A 23,526-nucleotide genomic window follows, 5' to 3' on the forward strand; every position below is an offset into this window, starting at 1 on the left:
CCGCGTCTCCGGGGCTGGATGGGCCGGAGGCTGGGCCAGATTGACCGGAGGCAGGGCCAGGACCCCCAAGCCCGCCCGTCTGCACGGCTCAGCTAGCGGGCGCACGCTCACTTCCCGCCTCCTCGCGGCCCCGCCCGTCACAGGTGCGCAAAGCTCCTGCACGTCCTCTCCCCGCCTCCTACCCCGCCCCGCCCCGCCCTGCCCAGCCCGGGACCCAATTCATGGTGATCTGATTGGCTGAGGGGGCGGGGGGCGGGGGCGCCCCGGGAGCCTAAGGGCAAGGGCGCTGGTGGGGCAGGTTGGGCGCACCCCGAAAGTCTGGGTGCCACCTGCGCCCGAGGACGCGGTAGGGCCGGTCAGGATGAGGACGCGCTGGGCCACCGCTCGCTGCGCGGCGGAGCTCCTCGTGCTGCTCCTTCAATGCTTCGAGCTGGCGGAGCCCTTTGGCCGCGCAGGTAACCGGGGTGGGTGCGTCCGCCCGCCAGCCGGCGGGGGGCCTCGTCGCTGCCCGGGCTGCTGACTTCCCTTGGTTCGGGTTAGACCTGAGCTCCAGGGCCCAGTCCTCTCTGCGTTGCTCGGGGGTCTGGAGCCGGACAAGTGAGCCGAAGGAGAGGTCTGGGGAGAAGGCGCTCGGTTGCCCTCGGTAGGGGTGGCGGGGCCGGGAGGATGGCTGCGTGGGGCGTGGGAGGGCCGGGCCTTTCCGGAGCCGAGGGCTAGGAGCCCAGCGTCGGGGAGGGGCAATGAGTCTTTTCTGGGTCTTCCCTCCCCCGCCTCCCTCATCCTCTCTCCTCCTGCTTGCTTCCCTGGAGCAGAGGGCTTCTCAGTACTCCTCCCGTCCCATCCCCTTGGTCACTTGTGCCACTTGGAGTGTCCAGAGGCGCTCTCCACCCACAGCGCCAAGGATGAGTAATGATTCCCGACTTAACTGTGCCCAGGGATGCACGTGAAAGGAAGCCAGGTTAAGCCATGTCTCTTGAAGCGATCAGGATCATGACTGCTGTGATGTCCCCGCCTCAGTGCCTGGAGCAGCAGCCCTTTCTCCTCGTTGGTTTTCACGCCCAAAGGCTCACCAGGGGCCTCTCGCTGGAGGACAGGTCGCCTACCCTGAGATTTCCTGCCTCTCACTGCGAAAGCAGGACCAGGAACCTAGCACCTTAGCAGATGCTCTAGTCTAGGTAGTGTCAGCCTCACCATCCCCCTTGGCAGCGACTGGAATTTGCTTTTACTTTCTCTTTTCGCCTTGGCAGATCTGCTGAAGACTTTGGGAGTCCCCACCCACGGCTTACCTTTGCTGTAAGAGGAAGTGAAAGATGGTCATGGGAATTTTTTGAAAACCTCACGTTGCGTGTGGATCTTGTTTTCTTTGCAGCTAAACTAAGTTACTATCCAAGTTCGACTTTTTTTCAGAGAGTGTTGGGAAGAGGTTTCTCAGAGTGTCAGTGGCATCCCCCTGCCCACATCCAAGACCCTCCTCTGGCTCCCACTTCTCCATTCTTCTCTGACCCTCTGTGTTGGAAACTACCAAGAGTTCTTTATTGCTGTGAGAATTCTAGTCAGCCTGCCCCGCAATCCAGGGAGAACATTTTTACTGCAGCAGTTAACTTACGGTCGAACACACTAACCTTTCAATCACTAAGCTCTTGGTTTCTATCTACATCTGTTGTAGCCTTATCAATTTTGTCTCTCAGAATTTTGCAAACTCTACCATCTCTGGTCTTTCTCACCAACCCCAAGCAAAGAGCAAAGGGTTAACTGCACCCTCCCTGCACTAGGTCCTCATTTGTCTCCTTGGCATCCTTCCTCCCCCTTAGCAGCTGCTCCGGTTGGCTTTCTCACACCCTCAGCCCAGACTTGTGGTCCCATTAAAGAAAGCACTGGAAGCTTGAAACCCCAGCCATTTCCGTAGCTTGTTTGGCAGTCTGTCAGCTTCATGATGCTGCTAACCGCATGCATTTCATCACATGTTGGCTAGGTGTGTGCAGGTGGTCTCCGTTGCTCAGATGCTGGAGGAGTACCTCTGCGTTCTTGGGGAGGTGCCAATTGCTTCGTTTACTTCTTTGCCTCATCGGAGAGCTAACAGCTTGAAGTAAACCAATCCTTCAGGAACTTCTGAGGCTCTCACCAGCCCACACCATTCAATCTGGGCTCCATGACTTTCTGACTTCTGGTAGACTGCCATGGACCCAACCGTCACTTCAGGACCCCTTTTGAACTGGCAAAGCCAGACTTCTCGTTGCCTCCTCCTGCACCTGTACACTGCACACAGGATAGTGACACCACAAAACGCTCACAGTGTGGGCTGTGGGAGTTCCCCTGAAATTAGAAATGCCACAGCCTTCTTCCTCTGGCCTTCCCAAGCATCTCCCTCTCCACTTGTCTGTAGTTATAAAATGTTGATGTCTAGCTTCTCTTTGGAACGTGCAAAGCTCTTTGGTTTAGGGCTTATAAGATAGGAATTACTTAATGATCAGACAATAAGAGATAGTTTTCCATTGATGGATGTGAAAATACTAAAAATTCATTTTCAATTTATGATAATGCTATGCAGCCATTTCCTCTCAAACGCCACTAGAATGTTTATATAAAATGAAGCATGCAGAACGTGCTACTAGGGGGTGATGAGGCTTCTTTTTATCAACCTCTGCCATTTAGACGCGTCTCAATATTATATTTGGAGAGAAACATTAAAATTCCATTTAGGACCAGCATAAAGTTGTTAAGTGAACAAGATGCAATATAAAGCTATTAATAAAGGATCGTGTTTTGTAAATTGCTCTATAATTATCTTTTCAAAGTGTAATGCATTTCTGAAATATTTTATTCACCTTCATTTAATAAATTTTCTAAATGAAAAATTATTTTCACACTTTGTCAGTCCTTCTCACTCTTCAACCTACCATCCCAGTAGAGTCACAAGCTGTGGCAGGCTGAACAGCTCCTGCTAAGGGTAAGGGAAGATGGAGCCATATCACGAGGAGGCAAGACTCTCCCTAGCTTATATATTATGGACAAATGCTTATACATTATGTATGAAGGCTAGTAACAAGTTTCCTTAAATCATATCAATAATTAATGCCTATGCTAAGTGACCAGTATAGATGTCAAACATTGATGTTTATTTTACTTTTTTATGTTTATTTTATTTTATTTTTTCCATTATCACTTTACCCCTCTATGCCCTCTTTCCCTTCACCCACCCCATCCCCCCCACAATCACTGCATTGTTCATGAGTTCTCTCTCTTTTTTAATCTTTTTTGCTCAAACCCTGCACACCCCTTCCCCCAATATTCCCCCACAATCAGAGTTGTCTGCCTGCTCTCTTTCTATGAGTCTGTCTGTTTTGCTTGGTAGTTCAGTTCATTAAATTTCACATACAAGTAAAATCATATGGTACTTGTTCTGTGACTGGCCTTTTCACTTAGCATAATGTTCTCCAGATCCATCCATACTGTCACAAAGAGTAAAATATTCTTCCTTTTTATGGCAGAGTAGTATTCTATTGTGTAAATTTACCAAAGCTTTTTTATCAACTCATCTACTGATGGACACTGGGCTGCTTCCAAATCTTGGCTATTGTAAATAATGCTGCAATGAACACAGGGGCACATGTATAGAGAAAAGAGAACCCTTGTGCACTGTTTGTGGGAATGCGAATTGGTACAGCCACTGTAGAAAGAAGTATGGAGTTGCCTCAAAAAAAAACAAAAATGGAAAGGCCTTATGACCCAGTGATTATACTTCTGGGAATTAATCCAAAGAAACCCAAAACACTAATTCAAAAGAATGTATGTACCCAACATTGATGTCTATACTAGGGTAAAAGACAAGTTTAGAATGAGCAAGTCGCTAGAAACTTAGGTGTTGCAATTAGGTAAGAAGCTTGGCAACTCCTCTTTAACATAACTATTCCATGCTACTGTCCACCTCTCCTATGGTCTCAACGAGCTTGTCAAATCTCCAGGAATCCCAGAAATAAATGGAAAAGGGTACGTAGTTCTTCTCTTCTGAAGAACATTTGTAAAGCATCACTGTCACCTAAGTGCACATGCTCAATACAAATGCGATTAGAATGACCTAAAATGCTGCTAACATTAGTGTGACATAATAAAGTTGTGGACATTGGTTCAAGACCAATATGCAGTGTGCACTTCTATGTTCATTGCAGTATTATTTGCAATAGCCAAGATTTGGAAGCAGCTTAAGTGTCCAAAAATAGATGACTAGATTAAAAAAAAAAAAAAAGCTGTGGTACATTTACACAATGGAATACTACTTGGCCGTAAAAAAGAAGAAAATCTTACCTTTTGTGACACCCTGGATGGAGCTGGAGAGTATTATGCTAAGTGAAATAAGCACTCAGAGAAAGACAAATATTATATGATTTCACTTATATGTGGAATCGAATGAATAAAATAAACAAAATAGAAACAGACCCATGGATAGAAAACAGACTGACAGCTGTCCGAGGAGAGAGGACGTGGGGCCTGGGTGAAAAAGGTGACTGAATTAAGAAAAAACAACAACTCATAGACACAGACAACAATACGGTGATTATAAGAGGGAAAGAGGGTTGGGAGGAGGTAGAAGAGGGTAAAGGGGGGAAAAGTGGTGATGGAAAGAGACTTGACTTTGAATGATGAACACAATACAATATATAAATGATGTATTATAGAATTATATACTCGAAATCTATATAATTTTATTAACCAGTGCCACCCCAATAACTTCAATAAGAAAATTTTTTTTATTGTTTAAAGTATTACATATGTCTCCTTTTTCCCCCATCCCGCCCACTCCCACCCCCAGGACAAGCCCCTACCACCTCAGTGTCCATGTCCTTTGCTTATGCTAATATGCATGCATACAAGTCCTTTGGTTGATCTCTTACCCCACTCCCCCTCCTCGCCCTCCCCTGCCTTCCCTCTGAAGTTTGATGGTCCGTTTGGTGTTTCTCTGTCTCTGGATCTAATTTTGTTCATCAGTTTATGTTGTTCATTATATTCCACAAATGAGTGAGATCCTGTAATATTTATCTTTCTCCAACTGGCTTATTTTGCTTAGCATAATGCTCTCCAGGTCCATCCATGCTGTTGCAAATGGTAAAAGTTCCTTCTTTTTTATAGCAGCATAGTATTCCATTGTGTAGATGTACCACAGTTTCTTAATCCACTCATCTGCTGATGGGCACTTAAGCTGTTTCCAAATCTTAGCTATTGTAAATTGTGCTGCTATGAACACAGGGGGTGCATATATCCTTTCTAATTGGTATTTCTGATTTCTTGGGATATATTCCTAGAAGTGGGATCGCTGGGTCGAATGGGAGTTCCATTTTTTGATTTTTTTTTTTTTTTTTTTTTTTTTTTTTTTTTTTTTTTTTTTTTTACAGAGAGGAAGGGAGAGAGATAGAGAGTTAGAAACATCGATGAGAGAGAAACATCGATCAGCTGCCTCCTGCACATCTCCCACTAGAGAAGTGCCCGCAACCCAGGTACATGCCCTTGACCAGAATCGAACCTGGGACCTCTCAGTCCGCAAGCCGACGCTCTATCCACTGAGCCAAACCGGTTTCGGCCCATTTTTAATTTTTTGAGGAAACTCCACACAGTTCTCCACAGTGGCTGCACCAGTCTGCATTCCAACCAGCAGTGCACGAGGGTTCCTTTTTCTCCGCATCCTCTCCAGCACTTGCTGTTTGTTGATTTGTTGATGATAGCCAGTCTGACAGGTGTGAGATGGTACCTCATTGTTGTTTTGATTTACATCTCTCAGATGATTAGTGACTTTGAGCATTTTTTCATGTGTCTCTTGGCCTTCTCTATGTCCTCTTTTGAAAAGTGTCTATTTAGTTCCTTTGCCCATTTTTTGATTGGATTGTTTATCTTCCTTTTGTTAAGTTGTATGAGTTCCCTGTAAATGTTGGAGATTAAACCCTTATCAGAGATAACATTGCAAATATGTTCTCCCATGCAGTTGGCTTTCTTGTTGTTTTGTTAATGGTTTCTTTTGCTGTGCAGAAGCTTTTAATTTTGATGTAGTCCCATTTGTTTATTTTCTCCTTAGTTTCCATTGCCCTTGGAGCTGTATCAGTAAAGATATTGCTACAACATATGTCTGCTATTTTGCTGCTTGCAGATTCTTCTAAGATTTTTATGGTTTCCCATCTTACGTTTAAGTCCTTTATCCATTTTGAGTTTATTTTTGTGTATGGTGTAAGTTGGTGGTCTAGTTTCATTTTTTTGCATGTATCTGACCAATTTTTCCAATACCATTTATTGAAGAGACTGTCTTGACTCCCATTGTATGCCCTTGCCTCCTTTGTCAAATATTAACTGAACATAATGGCTTGGATCAATTTCTGGGTTCTCTGTTCGGTTCCTTTGGTCTATATATCTGTTCTTGTGCCAGTACCAGGCAGTTTTGAGAACAGTGGCTTTGTAATATAGCTTGATATCTGGTATTGTGATCCCTCCAACTTTGTCAATAAAAAATTTTTTTAAAAGAACAATATGCAATGAACTTAGCAACGACCAATAAAACCTGCAAGACTGAAAAAACTGTGATCCTCTGGAAGTATATGATGTTAGAATTGGAAGTGGATTAGATACCTTATGTTCCACTACTTTCATCTTACATTTGGAGATATGGAAACCCTGAGGAGATTAAGTGACTTCCCTGAGGCTAACTGGTAGCAGAGATAGGTCTTTAATCTAGGATCCCTAACTCCTTATTCCACTGCCACTGTACTGAGAACCATAGCTAATCCTTTGGATTTGGCAGAGGCAACCTGAAAAATCTAGAACTCCAAGCCACAAAGACAGACAAAGCTGCTCTGTGTCCAGTTCACCTGGTTGGTGTTAAGGGGCACAGAGCTGAGTGCCTAGGAAAGAGAGCAGTAAGGCCACAGCAAAGGGTGGCAGCCACCTATTTTTTTTTTGTAGGAGCAGACTTCTTTTTTTCTGCAGTAACTCCTGATACCTGGGAACACAAGATTTATTTTGGAGAGGTGAGAGAGAATAGTTTAGTAAAGAGCTGCATCCTGGGGCTCAGTGGCTATTGGAAATGGGGGAGGAGGACATTAGAGAAAGTGTGAGTGATAATCTTCTAAGGTAGTACATTTTCTTTTTTTGTTGACTATCTTCCCAAACTGTGTCCACAAAGTAGAGAATGACAGAGTGATGTCAAGGGAGAAAGAGTGAGGGCAAACATACTTAGCTTCCACCCTATGCTATATTTTAAAATACAGATTTGAAAGCAGAAATAACAAAGTTTTAAATGATTTTATTGTTCCTATCATTTCTCTTGTAGCTGCTGCTGCTATTTAAATAAAAAAGCTCTGTCCAAAGTTCAAACTGGAATTGGACTTAATTCTATAGTTATTATTTACATAGTTAAATCCCCCCTCCAGTCCTTGGAATGAAAATGTGTCACTCTGAAAGCCTGTGAATTATTATTAGAAACGGTGTTTAATGTTAGTCAAATAAGTGATTGTGAAACTGGCATCAAAATGAAAGTGCCTTTTGGGAACTAAAATTTTATAGGGCCTTCTGCTGAATACTTTGGTTCATTGATCGTGATTATTTAAGTTTGTCAGAACTATTTCAGCTTTACTCTCGTCAACATGAAAAAAAATGTTTCTTTGTAAAAGCACTGATCAAATTGTTCAGTTGTGGATTGTTGTGACAGATGTGAATCTTGCTCCACAAACTTAGCTGTGCAAGAAACAATGCATGACTTTATTTTCATAATAGCAAATTACGTTTTATTCTGAGGTCCCATTTCATCAGGTTAACAGAACTTCAGTTTCTTTATTACCGCCGTCTTCCCCAGCTCATGCAAAACTGTCGGGAGCATTCAGGGAGGTTCCTCTTTCCCTGTCAGCTCAACACTGGTTACTTCTGAGTTTTCCATTGTCCAATCCTACTGGGTCTTAAATCCTGTGGCTCAGATTTGGGCTCCCAAAGTCATCCACACTGTAAGCTTTCTGCCCTCAGCCCCTCCCCAGGGTTTGCCCTCACCTTCCTGGAGGTGCTGCGATGGAGTTGGCCACAGATTCCCCCCTACCCTCAGAACCAGACCTCCATCTCCTTGGGACCCTCAGAAGTCTCTCCATCTCCTCTGAGACACATCGACATGTAGTCATTTACCTGCCCATCTCCTCTGAGATACATCAATGTCATGTAATAATCTACCTGCCGTAGTAAAGTGGAAGCAAGACAGAGTTGTCCAGAATAGACTCAATTTTTCATTGACTGTAGACCATCTGTCTAAAGGAAATGAAAACTAAGGAGTTTCCTTATCTTGTTAACTAAAGGAGGGAGGGCATTTCATGGAATAATAATAACAATAGACATACTATTCTAAGTGCTTTGTATGTATAAGCTCATTTCATCCTCACATCTACTGTGTGAAGTACTGTTCTACAACAGAAGAAACTGAGGTACAGCAGTTAAATAACTTGCCTTGATAACATGACTAGCAAGTAGCAGAGGCGGACTGAACCCAGTCAGAGCGGCCCTAGAGCCCAGGCTCATCCCCAACACTGTACTGCCTCGCTGGCCACCACTGTCCTCTGACCTTGTAGTACATCACAGCTTATACAGCGCGGAGGTAGGAACGGTCCCATGGTGCTCACATTCTCCCCACCCAGCAGAGGCCAAGGCACATTGGCCACATAATTCAGAATCCTGAAACACCTTCTTTGTCTGTCTTGACTCAGGGAATGATCCATTCACCATCGTCAATGAAAACACGGGTCAGTGTATCAAGCCACTAAATGGCTGGATAGTAGCCAAGGAGTGTAACAGAACCGAGGACATGTTGTGGAAGTGGGTGTCCCAGCATCGGCTCTTTCACTTGCAATCCCAGAAGTGCCTTGGCCTCGATATTACCAAACCCACAGACTCCTTGAGGATGTTCAGCTGTGACGCCAGAGCCATGCTGTGGTGGAAATGCGAGCACCACTCTCTGTATGGAGCGGCCCAGTCCAGGTTGGTTCTGAAGGATGGATTCGCCATTGCAAGCACAGATTCATCTGACGGCTGGAAGAAAGGAGGCTCGGGGGAAAACCTCTGTGCCCAGCCTTACCATGGTGAGTATTGGAGAGGGACTTGGACTCATTTGCTGTTGTGTTTAGTAAATGTGCTGTTAAACATGCACAACTGACCACAAAGTTGTACAAGGGTATGGGCAGTGAGCTAGCCTTCCGTTCCAGCCACTGGGCAGTAACTCTGAACTATCCCTGTGGGTTCAGTGCTGTTTGCCCTCTGTTGCAGGCAAGGCTGGGAGAGGTACGTGCCTTGTCACAAGTCACACAGCAATTCTGTGCCACCCCGGAATTGGAAATCTCCCTGATGCCTGAGCATGTGTTTACCTGCTTTTCATGATTACATCCTGAACTCCAGAACAAAGAAAAGTCAGGGTAACAGGAAATCCTTCGTACAGGATAAAAGTCAAATGATGTAGTAAAGCCGGACCTATTCTAAATGATAAAAGAAGAAAGAGAAAGAAAAAAATGAAATATATTTTTTTCTTATCTGCAGATTTTGATGTAATGGAAAAACTGAGGAGCCTCGGGTGGGTTTACGTACTTCTTTTTGGTGTGCCTATTACACTGTGATAGTTAACTTTTTCTCAATTGCTTCCAAAAATGAGTACATGATTATTGCCTTTGGGGAGTTGATTGTGAACTTTGTTCTGAGTCTAGAGACTTGATCAAAGTTTAAAAAGAACGAGCAGATTTATTCTTTAAACCTCTACATGTAAATAGCTCTCCCCCAAGCAAATCTTTTTTCAATCTGTTGCTCTAAATTACATCAGAAGTTGAGATATACGTATATCTTTAATTATCTTTTAAGTCTTAACTATTATCTCACCTTTGCTCTTCTTTGTAAATTTACACAACTTTACAGAGATTTTTCCCTCTTCTCTTAAAGTTCATTTAAGTATTATCTGGCCTGCCATTTTCCCCCTTATCTGTGCAAGTTTTGCCCTGAGGGAACCCTTTTCTCTTTTCTAATGCACATGCAGCTGCCTCTGAGATGTCAGGTTCTGCTGTTACAGGGAAATATTAGAGAGTTAGGGGTGGGATTTTCCTTTTCTTCGATCCTTGACCCTTGCCTATTTGAACAGGTCTGTTTCTGCTAGCCAGTTTCCTCCTGGCCTTAAAAAGCAATTGCTTTCTTAATGGCAAGTTTAAATTTTGTGTTGTCAAGCCTTCTCCAACTTGGCAACTAAGAGAAAACGAGGAACGAGACAAAATACCTTTTGAACTGGATTTGATTTGTTTCATTGTCTTTGTTTAAGGAACAGAAAGTATAATTTTCTTGACAGGACTCTGTCTCTTGCCTCTAATTCTTTTGAGGGACATAGTTGTAATTTTAAGTTCCTTCAATGCCCAAAATGCCTCCATGTCAATATAACAGGTTTTCTTTGTAATCCGATGTGTTTTATTTTATGCATTTATAATATTCTCCCGAGAAAGGGGCCCACTGTCAAAGTGAATGGTGGCCCCCAAAAGGTTAAGAACCCATCGAAGGCACCACCCCAGAGAGAGTCAAATGGGTGTAGAGGGTTTCTTGACCTTACCACATAGTATTTGGAACAGCAAATTTTGAAATAAGAAATTTATAAATTTCAAAGAGAAGGCACATGTAGTTCTGACTTCTCACCTTAAACTTCAGGATTTAATTTGCACAGAGCCCAAGACCAAATCTGCCTCTTTTCCATTCCTCTCCTGATGATTGGTACCTTCCAAGTCAAGTCTGTCAGAAATCTGTAAGTCACCCTAGAGTTGGCCTGATTTCCTCTCCCACTGTTGGAATGTAATCAAATACTAAGTCCTGGCAATTTTACCCAAATCTATGTAGTCCCTTCTTGTTCTTAAATCAGAGACTGCTATCTTAAGTTAGGGGCTTTTTCTAGGACTGCTCTCTCTCAGACTCCCCATACTGGTCCCTGCCCCTCTTCTTATCTAATTATATAGAGGAAAGAAAGATAAGATGCCAGAGATGCAACAAAGCAAAGTCCAAAGTTACCACGCTTGTTACAGCAAAGCTGCAGCTCCACGCCAGGATTGTGTTCCCCAAATATAGCTACTTTATTTCTCCCTTGGCTTTTGCTGTGTAAATATTTTACTTCTAATATAAGAACAGTTATTTGTCATTGTGTTCTGGGTTGCCTCTCTAGCCAACCCCCATCCTGTGTGAGTCATGTTCACCAGAGAAAAGTAACTGTATACATTTTACAAATAAACTGCTTTGACTAGCATCCAGATAGGCATTTATATCATTACGATATCTTGGCCTTGCTAGCACTCTTCACATTTTGAACATTTGGTGAATTATGCAGAGGAAATGGACTTTGATTGGAGCTGTGGTTGTAGAGCTCTCTGAATTTTGAGCAGCTCTTAGAAGCCTGCCAACTTCTTTTAACCATTGAAGATGTTTTGTCTAATATTACCAAAAATTTTTATATTACTTTTCCATGTAGGTGCCTCATCATTTTAAAGGCTACTAACCCCATTCGGAGACGATTCTTCGGAGGAAAGTCTATTTTTCTAGAGAAGCCTATGGCATTTAAGAGATCTAGCAGCAGCAAAGAAATGTGTGAGAATAAAACTCATCATGAATAGTTAGCATAATTTAGCAGCTGCCCTTAGGGTGGTGGTTCTATGCTTATCTTTCCACAGAGCATATTGTGAATCGGAGAGCTTTTCAAAGGAAGCCCAGCTTCCAGCTATGAAACGTAACTTGAAACCTGAGAAGACAGCCATTGCTGTCACAAGTTGTTCTTATATGTTAAGGACTCTAATCAAAGAGCCGGTTCTGTCAGTTACTACTAAGGGACTGGCTGACTCGTTTAATTACTCAGCAAAACGGGGATTTCACGGGGCTATTTGTCCATGTCTCTGACTCCACAGTGGGTTCCAAAGTCCACACCCAACTTCAGTGATTCCAAGGTATTTTACTGGCCCCACTTTTACTAAAGAAAAGGAGACAGAGTATACATTTAATCTCAGGCAGGTGAAATACTCTGCCAACCAGAGTAGCCAGTTGATCCTCACTTGTAATACTTGCCCTACTGACTCCAGGGGCTTATGGTAATGCGGAAGTGAAAGAAATGTATGGGAAAGCACTTTGTATGAGAAACACAAGAATTTAGAAAAGAAACTGATGTTTCCATAAGTAATAATCATTGTGCTCAGGGACTCTCCTATTAAGTGTTGTAATATGGGAAGAGAAATTGGTCATGAGGTCTTGGGAGTTTGAGTATGGTTAAAAACAAAACTTAGGTTATACGCAAGATCCTTATAAAATATAAGGACAGATTACAATTTAACAGAAATACCCTGTTCAGATCCATTTCTATGTCAGAGGAAAACAAAACTAAGAGATTTCTTGCAAATAAAAACATCTAAATTATTCTTACCTTTTGCTGTATTGCTGCTTAATATTAAGTTAAGGCTCACTGTTACCAGATGGGGTCTGGGCCGGGGGTGGGTCTGCCTTGGGCCCGCCTGTAGAGTGGAAAGGTTTCACACTACAAGTCCAGTTGGTTTTGAGAGTATGTTTGTGAAACGAAGGAAGGGCTGAAGGTAGAAGAAACAGCAGGAGAGAGAAAGTCAGAGAAAAAGGGGCCTTGGAGACAGGGTCATGAGGTAAGCCCATGAATGCAAGTCTGGTGGGACCCTGAGTTCAAAAGAAAACCAGCAGAAATTCAAGGTGTGGGCGTGCTCTAACAAGAGAGCCAGCTATGAGTCCTTGTGCTGAGGCTCAGTTTCCATTATTCTGCTTGTCAAGGAATTTTCCTAGCTTCTTACTATCCTGCCACCTCACCCTTCAGTTAAATGAACATTTGAGAAGAATAAAGAATGTGGAACCAAATACTATCTTAAGTACACTTTTATGCAAATATAAGAGACATTCTAAGGGACCCTACTAACCTGGTAAAAGGTGATAAGATCTGATTCCTATACTTTACTTAATAGCCATTCTTTAATCTGGTAATGATCATAGTTTCTAAAAAATTACAGATGTGGAAAAAGGCGACCAAAATAGTTATAGGGTTAGCTGTTCTATAAAAAACACCTTTCCAAGAGGTCTGTTATTAACATAAGTATTGAGCACTTCCTTTAGTATTTCTAGGTATATTTGAGGTTAAAATAACTTTTCAGTTCCTCTCCATGAGTGTATCAGGGAAAGTTATTGAAATGAAAAAAGTGATTCTCCCCAGTTGAAGCAGGTTCTTCTTTTATAACCTGAATTACCATGTGCTGCCCCTCTCCAAAAATTCACTCAGAGATCCAGCAGCTCTTCCTCCCACTTCCTCAAAACCTACAGCCTCAATTGTACCACACTCTACCACCTCAATTCTCTCTGTGAAGAACAGGGCTATTTGTCCATGTCTCTATCTCCACAGTGGGTTCCAAAGTCCACACCCACCTTCAGTGATTCCAAGGTATTTTACTGACCCCACTCTTACTGAAGAAAAGAATACAGAGTATGTGTTTAATCTCAGGCAGGGCTTTCCTTCTGGTGAAATACTGTGCCAACCACAGTAGCCAATTGATTGTCTCTTGATCAAGCCACAGTGTTTTAGCTCTTTATCATATCACAATAAATGAAGTTTTACATGGATTACCTCATTGAATCCTCATGAACAAACCTATGAGCTAGGTACTGTGATTCCTAATTTGCAAATGCAGAAACGGAGGCTCATAGAGGTTGGAGAGCTTGTCCACAGGCACACAGTTGGTCAGTGGCGAAGCCAGAGTTCAAGTCCAGACCTGGGCAGTCAGCATTTGTGCTGTGAATTTCTACACCACGCAGCCTGCCCAAATACTGCATGCTCATAAGTGAAAACAACCACCCTTCTTCCAAAGCAGTTTTAGAAATTAGTTAACTGAAGCTGATTATCCAGTGATTAACTCTCCTTTCCTCTATCTTCTCCTCTCCCACCCCCCACCCCACAGAGATATACACCATAGATGGAAACGCCTATGGAAGACCTTGTGAATTTCCATTCTTAGTTGCTGAGACCTGGCATCATGAGTGCATCCATGATGAAGAGCACAGTGGGCCATGGTGTGCAACCACCTTAAATTATGAATATGATCAAGAGTGGGGTATCTGCTTAAACCCAGGTATGTATGGGCTAGTACACTTTACATATGGAAAGAAAAAGATACCATTTCCCAGAGGTGAAGGGGTGAAGGAAGAGTCCAAGGTATTCAGAAATGATCAGAACAAATATAATCGTAAACAAGGAGTATATATTTGAGGAAAGGGAGAACTAATATATAGCTATGAACCTGCTTTCAAAAATAGGCCAGGAAGAGAACAAAGACAGGATGGTGTCACAGAAGACACATGATGAGGTGGTATTTTGCACAAATACCTCTCAGAGAGGAAGTAGGAAAAGCATGGGCAGTGCTGACCTTCAACAGAGCAGTCTGAAAGACTTAGTGGTCAGGGAAGCTGGGTTATAATGGACTGCACTGTGAACAGAAGGTGAGTAAGCCTCTTAAGTTTTATGGAAAAGAGAAAGAGAGAGGCAAGGTGGTGGTCTGACGGGCAGATAGGTTGAAAAAAAACACTTTTAGGATGGTGGACATTTAAATATGTTTATGTCCTGAAGCAAAGAGTGGGGAGCAAAAGAGACATTATCCCTGACCATCTCAAAATTGGTGAATTGTTCCCTCTGCCATTCTGATATATTGATCAGAGCACGTTTTCTAATGGCATCTTACATGAAGCAAACAATTCAGGATGTGCTAAAGAATTGATTGTTCCTTAGAGTGAAAGAGACCAAAGTAATAGTTGCATTATTATCTGGTATGTAATAGACAGATTTTCTTGCCAAGTCAGTTGAGATTTACAGGGGATCATAGTACTTGAAGTGTGTGTGGTAGGTACTCAAGAAACATTTTTAATGGGCAGTAGGTTAGAGGAATCTGTAGTAAAGATAAAGCAAACAGCTCCAGACCCAAGTAATAATACTGATAGGGCCCTGCCAAGTGTCAGTTACTATTTTAAGCACTCAGTCTGTATTACCTCCTGCAATCCTCACACAGCCTTATTTTACAGATGAGCAAAGTGAGTGGGGCACAGGGTGGTTAAGTCACTCGCCTGAAGTCACACAGCTAATCAATTTCAGAGCTAAGATTTAAAGCCAGGAAATCCAGCCCTCAGACCTTGTCCCGAACAACTGTACTGTCCTGCCTCATTCAGCAGCCATCCTGCTGATCTAGTCATGCTCATCCCTCCTCGAGAAAGCCGAGCTCCAAAATGCAGAGTTCCAGGCAATTGAGGTTTCTGCTGGGCCAGTGGTTCTCAGACTTCCGGATGCAACAGGAGCGCTTGGAGAGCTTGTTAGAACACAGATTTCTGAGGCTCACCTCCAGAAATTATAATTCTGTGCGTGTAGAGTGGGGCCCAGTCATTTGCAGTTTAATGAGTTCCCAGATAATGCTCATGATGCTGGCCTGGGACCACACTTTGATAATCACTTTTCTAGGTAGAGGCACAGGCTTTTAAACACCTGGGACCTACTGCAAGGAAAAAAGCCAATATTTGCTTCAGCTTTAATTGATAAGCAGAGTTCGGTCAACCAGGCACCAATTTCATGTAAATATAACAGTAGTCTGGATCAGAAATTTTAGATGGGAATGTGGAGGTTAGCCAGTGCAAACCTTCACTTCTCAGGTGAGGGGCAACCAACACCCAGATTGTCAGGGTCAAACCCCCATAGGTGCAGAGCCTGGTGGAAATCCCAGGATTCCTGCTCCTTATTCCCAACATATTTATCCCACTCTGACTTGCAGCCTCGACTAGCATCTGTCTCAATGCCTTTAACCTCCTCTGCATGGCAGGGGAAGAGTGGATTTTTAATGTATTCATAGGCCTCCCAGAGTTATTTTTATGGAAGAAGCAAGACTGAGTTTTTCAAACCCAAGGACTGCTAAACCATGAGATTTTATTTTATAGTCATAAACACACTGCTATTGCACTGGGAGCCCCTGGGTTTATAAGCACAGGGCCTAGTGGTAATAAGGAACCTTTAGGCAGTATAGTTAAAAATCCACCTGTTTTGTGTTCACCACATGACACGGCAGCCTCTGTTGTTGTGTGGGCCATTCTAAAGTGGCAGAAGGAGCAGTGTTAGCCAGTTAGAAGATCAATAGCCCAGATGGAGAGGCTGGAGCTCTGATTAGCTCTGCACAAACACCTCTAGACCTTGGTTCCCGCCTGTGAAAGGAGGACGTTAGCCAAGATGGTATCTAAGGGCCCTTCCAGCTTGAAAGGCCATGTGGCATGTGACTGGTTATGGAGGCCCTTTGGAAACCCCACAAGGGAAGCTTGGGACATACCCAGTGTTCCCTCTTCTAGAGAGCACAAGGGAGTCTCTGAGTGTATTTTTGAGCCAGTTGTATCAAGACCTATTTGTCTTGTCTGGAACGTAGCTTGAAGGCTTTTGTCTGAAATGATACACACTTTTAAAATATTTGTTAAAATAATAGGTACATTATACTATGAACATATATGTTTGTACACATATGCACACGCATACATATACATGTATAATGATAATTATGTATTATTGATTAGTGTATATTGTATATTGAATTATATTATTAAACTATTAAGGAGAAACTTGGACTGAGTTTCCCAAAAATGTAGTCACCTATTTAAGCAGCATGTCTGCACACAGACATACTCATGCAATAGTTTCTCTGCAGGCCGTGGGCAAATCCCTCTGCATTCTGCCACCATTTTCACGTGAGCTTGTTTTTCATTAACTTGGGGGCTTAAAAGTGTGAGCACAGTTAAAGTCTCCTACCCATAGATAGAAGGCAGGTATGGGCTAAAATATGGCGTTGTACTTGATAGGGGATAAAGGGAGGGTGGTCAGTAGGATAGTGGAAGCTTTAATCAGCCTGAGTCATTGGGTGTCCTATGACTTCAAATGCCTTGTGTAACCCAATAATCAAACTGTGGTCTAGTCAAGCAATAATCCCCAATTTAAGCATATCCTTATAGTAAGCAAATTGAATTGCAGGACTTATAAGCATTCTAAGTAATAGTAAACATTAAATCCTTACTTTATGATCACTAACGTATCTTTTTATCAACAGAAAATGGCTGTGAAGGTAATTGGGAAAAGAATGAGCAGATGGGAAGTTGCTACCAATTTAATACTCAGGCAGCTCTTTCTTGGAAAGAAGCTTATATTTCATGTCAGAATCAAGGAGCTGACTTACTGAGCATCAACAGTGATGCCGAATTAACTTATCTTAAAGGTACGTTTAACTTACATGCAATAGAGCAAACTGCCGAAATATAAAGAGGTTGTCTGTCTTCCTCTATTTTCACATTCAGGCGTGTTGTTTTATGTTTATATTTTTCTGTCTTCTCTTGGGATTTAAACTTTAACACTGAAACCCACAAGCAAAAAACGTACTGAATGTAATCCTATTCCATCCATTATGATGGAGACCAAAAAGAGGTTAATGTTCAGAAAATGTGTTGAGGTTGCAGGATTAAACTGCTACCCTAAGCCTAAGTGAAAGTATTTTTTAAAAGGTAAACATTAAACTCTCTGAACATTGAAAACTGGAGAACTCGAGGAAGGTAAAGAAGATGGCTGAGTCATACTGGCTGGTTTCCCGTGTGACTTAAACAAGCGCAGTCCTCAGGGGCAAGGAGAGCTTCAGGAAACCTTCAAGTGGATTTAATGATGTAGACACATGGAGTGGATAGGATTTTGTTTTGTCTTGTTTGTGGGGTGGTGATGATAATTTTTAAGTTTTTAATTGTGAAAACATATTTTTAAAACATCATATAGACAGAATAGGAAATAATCACATGGAGACTTATGCAACCACCACCCTGACTAAATAACTATTCACTGACATTTTGTCATACTGCTTTATATAGATTGATTCCCTTCTCTCTTCCTTTTTACCCCTCTCTCCTTCCCTCCTTTCCCTCCCTTTATTCTGAAAGAATAAAATGTTGGCAGAATTCATGCCCCATGCCCACCTTTCAAAATAACCGTCCCTTGAGTGCTCTTATACATATTTATAAATCCTTTATATGTTTTCATTATACCATCGTTCTATGTTTTACAATAATGCAAATACTATCTTATTTACTCATATATAAGTTTATTCATTTTCAGCTACCGCTGTATAGTGTTACATTGTACGAATAAACCATAATTCATCTATTCTCTACTGAGAAACAGGTTGTTTTCAGCTTTTGCTATTACAAACACCTCTGCAAGGAACATCCTTGTATGTGTCCCATTGAGCATGTATGAGTTTCTCTAGAGTGGAAATTGCTAACACATGGTGTGACCATCTCTTCATCTCTAATCAAATTCCCAAATTGCTTTCCAAAGTGGTTGTATTAGTTTACACTTCCACTACCACTTGGTGTTAACAGGCTTATTTATTGGCTGATATGATGAATGTGAGATGGTATGTCATTATTGATTTACATTTCCCTGATAGTTAATGTGGTTTTGCATCTTGTGTTTAGTGAGCATTTAGATTTTCCCCTTGTAATTTGCCAGTTCATGTCCTTTGCTTCTTTTCTATTGAGTTGTTGGTCGTTTGTATATTGATCTGCTATAGTTTTTTATATATTCTGGACACTAATCTTTTGTTATAGGATTACAAATCTCTTTTACTAGTCTTTACCTTTTCACTTTATTTTAGTTGCCTCATCATAAAAAAATATGTTAGTTTTAATTTGGTTACACTTACCAATCTTTTCTTTAATGTTTTATGCTTATTTATATTATTTAGCAAATCCTTCCTTAGCCCTAAAATAATAATGATATCCTCTCGTGTTTTTTTAAAAAGTTTATTATTTTGCTTTTCACATTTACATCCTTAATCCATTTGTAATGTAGTTTGTAAAGCTTGGAATCTTATTTATCTTTCTCCAGATGGATAGTCAGGTTTACCAAGCACTATTCATTTTACATTTTCCCCTCTGGTTTGTTATGCCACCTCTAATAAATATAAACCTTAGGATATATAGGTTATTCCTAGCCTCTCCATTCTATTCTTTTGGTCTACTTATTGGTCTTTCAACCTATTCCACACTGTTTTAGTTAGTCCTGCCTCACAAAGTAAATCTTATTTTCTAGATGTGCAAATTCTCCCGTATTCATTTTTTTTTTTTTGGCTATTTTCTTTCCCATTCTTTCCTATGAATCTAAGGATCAGCTTGTTATTCTCAATAAAAAACCTATTGGGACTTTGAATTGCATGAATTATAGATTAATTAAGAAGGCATTACTGTCACTACATTTTTAAGTCTTCTCGTCCATGAAAATGGTATGCCTTTTTACTTATTTAGGACTTCTTTTATATACTCAATAAAATTCTATGAGAGTACTCAGTAGTGTACTTATTTAAGACTTCTTTTATAAACTCAGCAAAATTCTGTAGGATTGTTGCCCATCTTTTACTCTTTTACTAGAAGTTTGTAAACAGAAAGTTTTTACATTATTTTAGAAAATCAAGTTATTGAGTCCCTGATGATTTTTTCAATGAATGAAAAAAAAATCATAATATATGATGATGATTTTTTAGAGAGATATTTAAATGCTTTTCAGACATTATCTTATTGAGTCCCATACAGCAACCCTATGAAGTAGATGTTACTTTTATTATGTTCATTTTTGGATGACGAATGTGAGACTCAAAGAGGAAATGTAACTTATTCAAGGCCACCCACAAGTAATTAGCAGAGCCAAAATTTGAACACAGTCTGACTTGAAAACAAGTTCTATCAGGCATGTACCTGCATTCACCTTTTATAATATTATTAAATTCTTTGCAGGCAGAGTGGACCTCATGGGTTGTTTTTTCCTTTTGCACAAAACTCTAAGCATTATTGCTATGTATTAAATACCTATTGACTAATTCAGATAAATCCTGTCACACTTTTATTAAAGTCATAAATATTTGATAAATGCTAACTATGAGCAAAGCCCTAATATCTCTAGATAAATTAAACGATTTAATATCATTACAACCTCAGAGACAAGTGTCTGTCCCAATTTATAGATAAGGAAATTGATGCTTAGAAATAATATACTTAGACAGCCAAGAAATACCAGAATTGGGATTTGAATATCAACATATATAACTCCAGAGCCCTTACTTTTTATTATATTAATTACTTCTCTTACATAGCTTTATATCTTTTCGTCACTAAAAGTCTGCTGGTCTTTTGTAATGCTTTTTGGCTAAAGCCTTATGAATATCTCTTTTCTTACTTTTAACTTTAACCTTTCCTTTGTTGTTTGATACTTGAATAATTAGACCTCTAGAATGGAAATCCATCAAATAAACCTAATGGGCTAGTATTTGACATAGAATTATATTCTCAACATCATTGAAACCTTACAAAAATATTGTTAGAGTGAAAAGTGCCAATAAGTTTAAGCCTCCTTGAATATTATTTGGATAGTGATGATTATAATGAGGGAGAAATGTCCAAGTGTGACTACTAACACCCTAACAAACAATCTAATGATGCATTTGTAAAAGAACATTACAGGATTTCTTTTCTTTAGTAACTCATAAAAGTGAGATAATATATTAAAGGGCCCAGTTGCCCCTACCCCTGGCCAGACACTTTCTACACCTTATGTATATCAATAACTTAGAGGTACAGCCCTTTCAAGCTTCTCTTTTACTGTGCAATGTTGTTTAGACATATCAATATGCCTAATTATAATTTTTGGTTTCCCAAAACCCAAGAAAGCTGTACTTTAACATCTGAAACTCAGAGTATCTAAGTCTTGAAAATATCTTAAAGTTTCTATTAAGTGGCCCTTCACTGAAAACTACCATGTAACCATTGGGCTAGGAGCAGTGAGGCCAACCAAAGTGAATAAGACAGATTTTGTGATCAAAGTTTTTAATAGTTGTGAAATAAGAGTTGTACATATGCAGAGCATATTGGAGAATGTTATTCCAAAAGAAACCTCTGGTTTGTTAGCTACTAATTGGGTGGGACCAGGGAATCTGCCAGAAAAAAAGCAGAAGCAGGCCTCTTGAAGATAAGTCTAATACAGTCTGAAAAAGCTTTCTTTTTCCTCTCTGCCTGCCCTGCACCTACTTCGTTTTGTTTTTATTAGTTTTGTTTTACTGATACAGGGGCCAGGGGGAGGGGGCATGGTTTCCTTATATTCACTAGATTTTGTTTGAGAGATAGATTTCCCATGATCCAGCCTTCCCAGAAGACTTCTAACCACAGGTTCACCCCAAATCAACAATAGAGGCCCCAACAGTCCCTGGAGTAGGAACAGCACATTTTCATTCGTCCTAATTTGCCTCCGCCTTGAGGGGCTCTTCACTTTGAGCCATCTTGAAGGTGCCCCAAGACTAGAACACTTCTAAGTCAGGGTCCCTGCTCACTTGGCTTTTATGATGCATTAAAGAGGCTCTCATCTGGCTCATCCCAAATGCATGACCATTAGCAGGCCCTGTAGACTTTTATTGTAAGGAAAGGAATAGAAATCTGGGCCAGCTCTGAACAGGGGTCTCAGGGCCAGTCAAGAAATATCTTCCTCAATGGGCTTGTCTATTGATTAGGCATGAAGATTTACGCTAACAATGGTCTATTTCTTGATGGCAAAGATGGGGATAAGTAATGTCTCAAATTGATCAACTTCTTGCTTGGACTATGTAGAAAAAAGTCCAGCTCCATATTGTCCAGGACATATAAGAAGTTTGTGCCCTTTATGTTTTATCCATTTCCCATTCACATCCAGCTGGCGTAAGACACATAAAGAGCATTCCTGTTGGCTAACTCAGTCACATTTTTTGGGTTGATTTTTATTTGTTTATTTATTTGTTTGTTAAATCGATTGGGGTGACATTGGTCAACATGAACATAATAGGTTTCAGATGTGGGTTTCTATGTTACAAGATATGTGTATTGCACTGTGCCTACCATTCAAAGTCAAATCTCCTGTCACCTTATATTAGGACCCCCTTCTCCCACCCCCTTCCTTCTGGCAACCACCACAGTGCTGTTTGTGTTCATGACTTTCAGTTTTATATCCCACATATGAGCAAAATCATATGGTTCTTAGCATTTTCTATCAGTCACAATTTTAAAATGCTATGATTCCAGTGAAGAATAAGTCTTTAATAGAGATCACAAATAGAACAGTGTAATGAAGCAGAGTAGGAGCCTGACAGCTTCCAAAGGTCATTTTGCTCTGTCATAAATGTGTACTTGCCATGTGCAGATAAGCAATAAAATAATTTTGAAGGAGTGATAGGATTATTTAGACTTCCTGCAGGGGGATTATCTGAAAAGACTTCATGGGAGGTAGGGCATTGAACTTGGGACGAATGGGAAAGCTTGACCCTCCATGGTATCCCCAGTTAGAAATGAATGAAAGGAATTCTGAATGTCAGGGTATAGTCGAGTCTAGAGTACCGTAAATACGTCATAGTTTTCAGGACTTCTTTAGGAATGCTGGAAAATTCATTGCTTTTACTAATAGGAAGAAATATACATTATATTAAATCCTCAAGGGCTTTGTATACAAGCGTTGGCAGCCCTTGCTTGTGCTAACAAGTGAAAGAAAAGGGTGAATCCAAAATTCCCTCAAATACCCACCTTCTCCTTCCTTAGCAGAGTGTCCTTACCAGCTACCTCCTTGAGAAAGGTGAGGCAAACCCTTATTTCTCACCCCAATACTTACAAATGTATCTGTATCTGCACTGTCAGCTGTGAGCTTGTTCAAGGTTAACTCCTTCCCCAAGGTTCTTTGTGGCCACACCAGCTTTTTCTCCTATCTTCATCAACTGTCTCTAATTCTTCTCCAAAAGGCTATTAACTTGTTTAAACTCCTACCATTAATATAGACATATATATATTTCTTAGTTCCTACAGCCCTATCTCTTTCTTTCACAGGCAAACCCCTGGAAAGCACAGTGTATCTTTGTAATTCACTTTTATCCTCACACTTCCTTTTTGGTGGAGTGATCATTGGGCCTTGGCCTTACCACCCTCTTTCCAGACCCCTGTCCATCCCCTGAACACTGGTGTTTGTGTTACTGCTCATGGCTTCTTTTGTGTTTGCTGTTGCTATTTCTGCTTTACCCAGGGGAACGCGCCCATTCCCTGGTGTCGGTTCCAGTGGAATCACCTGTTTTAGGCAGGCAATAAGACAAAAATTGTGTATGATTAAAATTACCCTCTTTCAAAAATCCCTTAATGTATGGACATGGTTTTATATATGCAAATCACTCAGATGTATATGTGATTATAGTTTTCTCTGTGCAAATCACATGGATATGCATCTACTAAAAAGTAAAGAATGCATACGGTTTTCTATATGCGAATCACACAGATATATCGGAGATATATATAATGAACAAAATTATATATATTTCCAATATATCTGTGTGAATTGCAAGTAGAAAACATATCCATACTTTAAGAACCATTTATGTATATGTAATTTAATGTACAAATAAATTATAT

At 40.9% G+C, this 23,526-nt stretch overlaps 1 protein-coding gene across 5 annotated transcripts in view; it reads left to right on the top strand.

The window, feature by feature from the left end:
• Positions 1–303: 303 nt before the first annotated feature.
• LOC132238610 (lymphocyte antigen 75-like) overlaps positions 304–23,526 on the top strand; it is a 129,496-nt gene continuing 106,273 nt past the window's right edge. For 4 of the 5 annotated variants that reach the window (XM_059704333.1, XM_059704329.1, XM_059704331.1 and 1 more), the window contains exons 1-4: positions 304–455; positions 8,718–9,089; positions 13,971–14,141; positions 17,133–17,297. In XM_059704333.1, the coding sequence (XP_059560316.1) occupies positions 362–455; positions 8,718–9,089; positions 13,971–14,141; positions 17,133–17,297 (802 nt within the window). In that variant the 5' untranslated portion in view covers positions 304–361. Of the gene's footprint in view, positions 456–2,875; positions 2,948–8,717; positions 9,090–13,970; positions 14,142–17,132; positions 17,298–23,526 lie in introns of all 5 variants that reach the window. The other variant, XM_059704332.1, reaches the window with a different exon arrangement.

The sequence above is a fragment of the Myotis daubentonii genome, chromosome 7, assembly GCF_963259705.1.
Source record: "Myotis daubentonii chromosome 7, mMyoDau2.1, whole genome shotgun sequence".
Classification (NCBI taxonomy): domain Eukaryota; kingdom Metazoa; phylum Chordata; class Mammalia; order Chiroptera; family Vespertilionidae; genus Myotis; species Myotis daubentonii.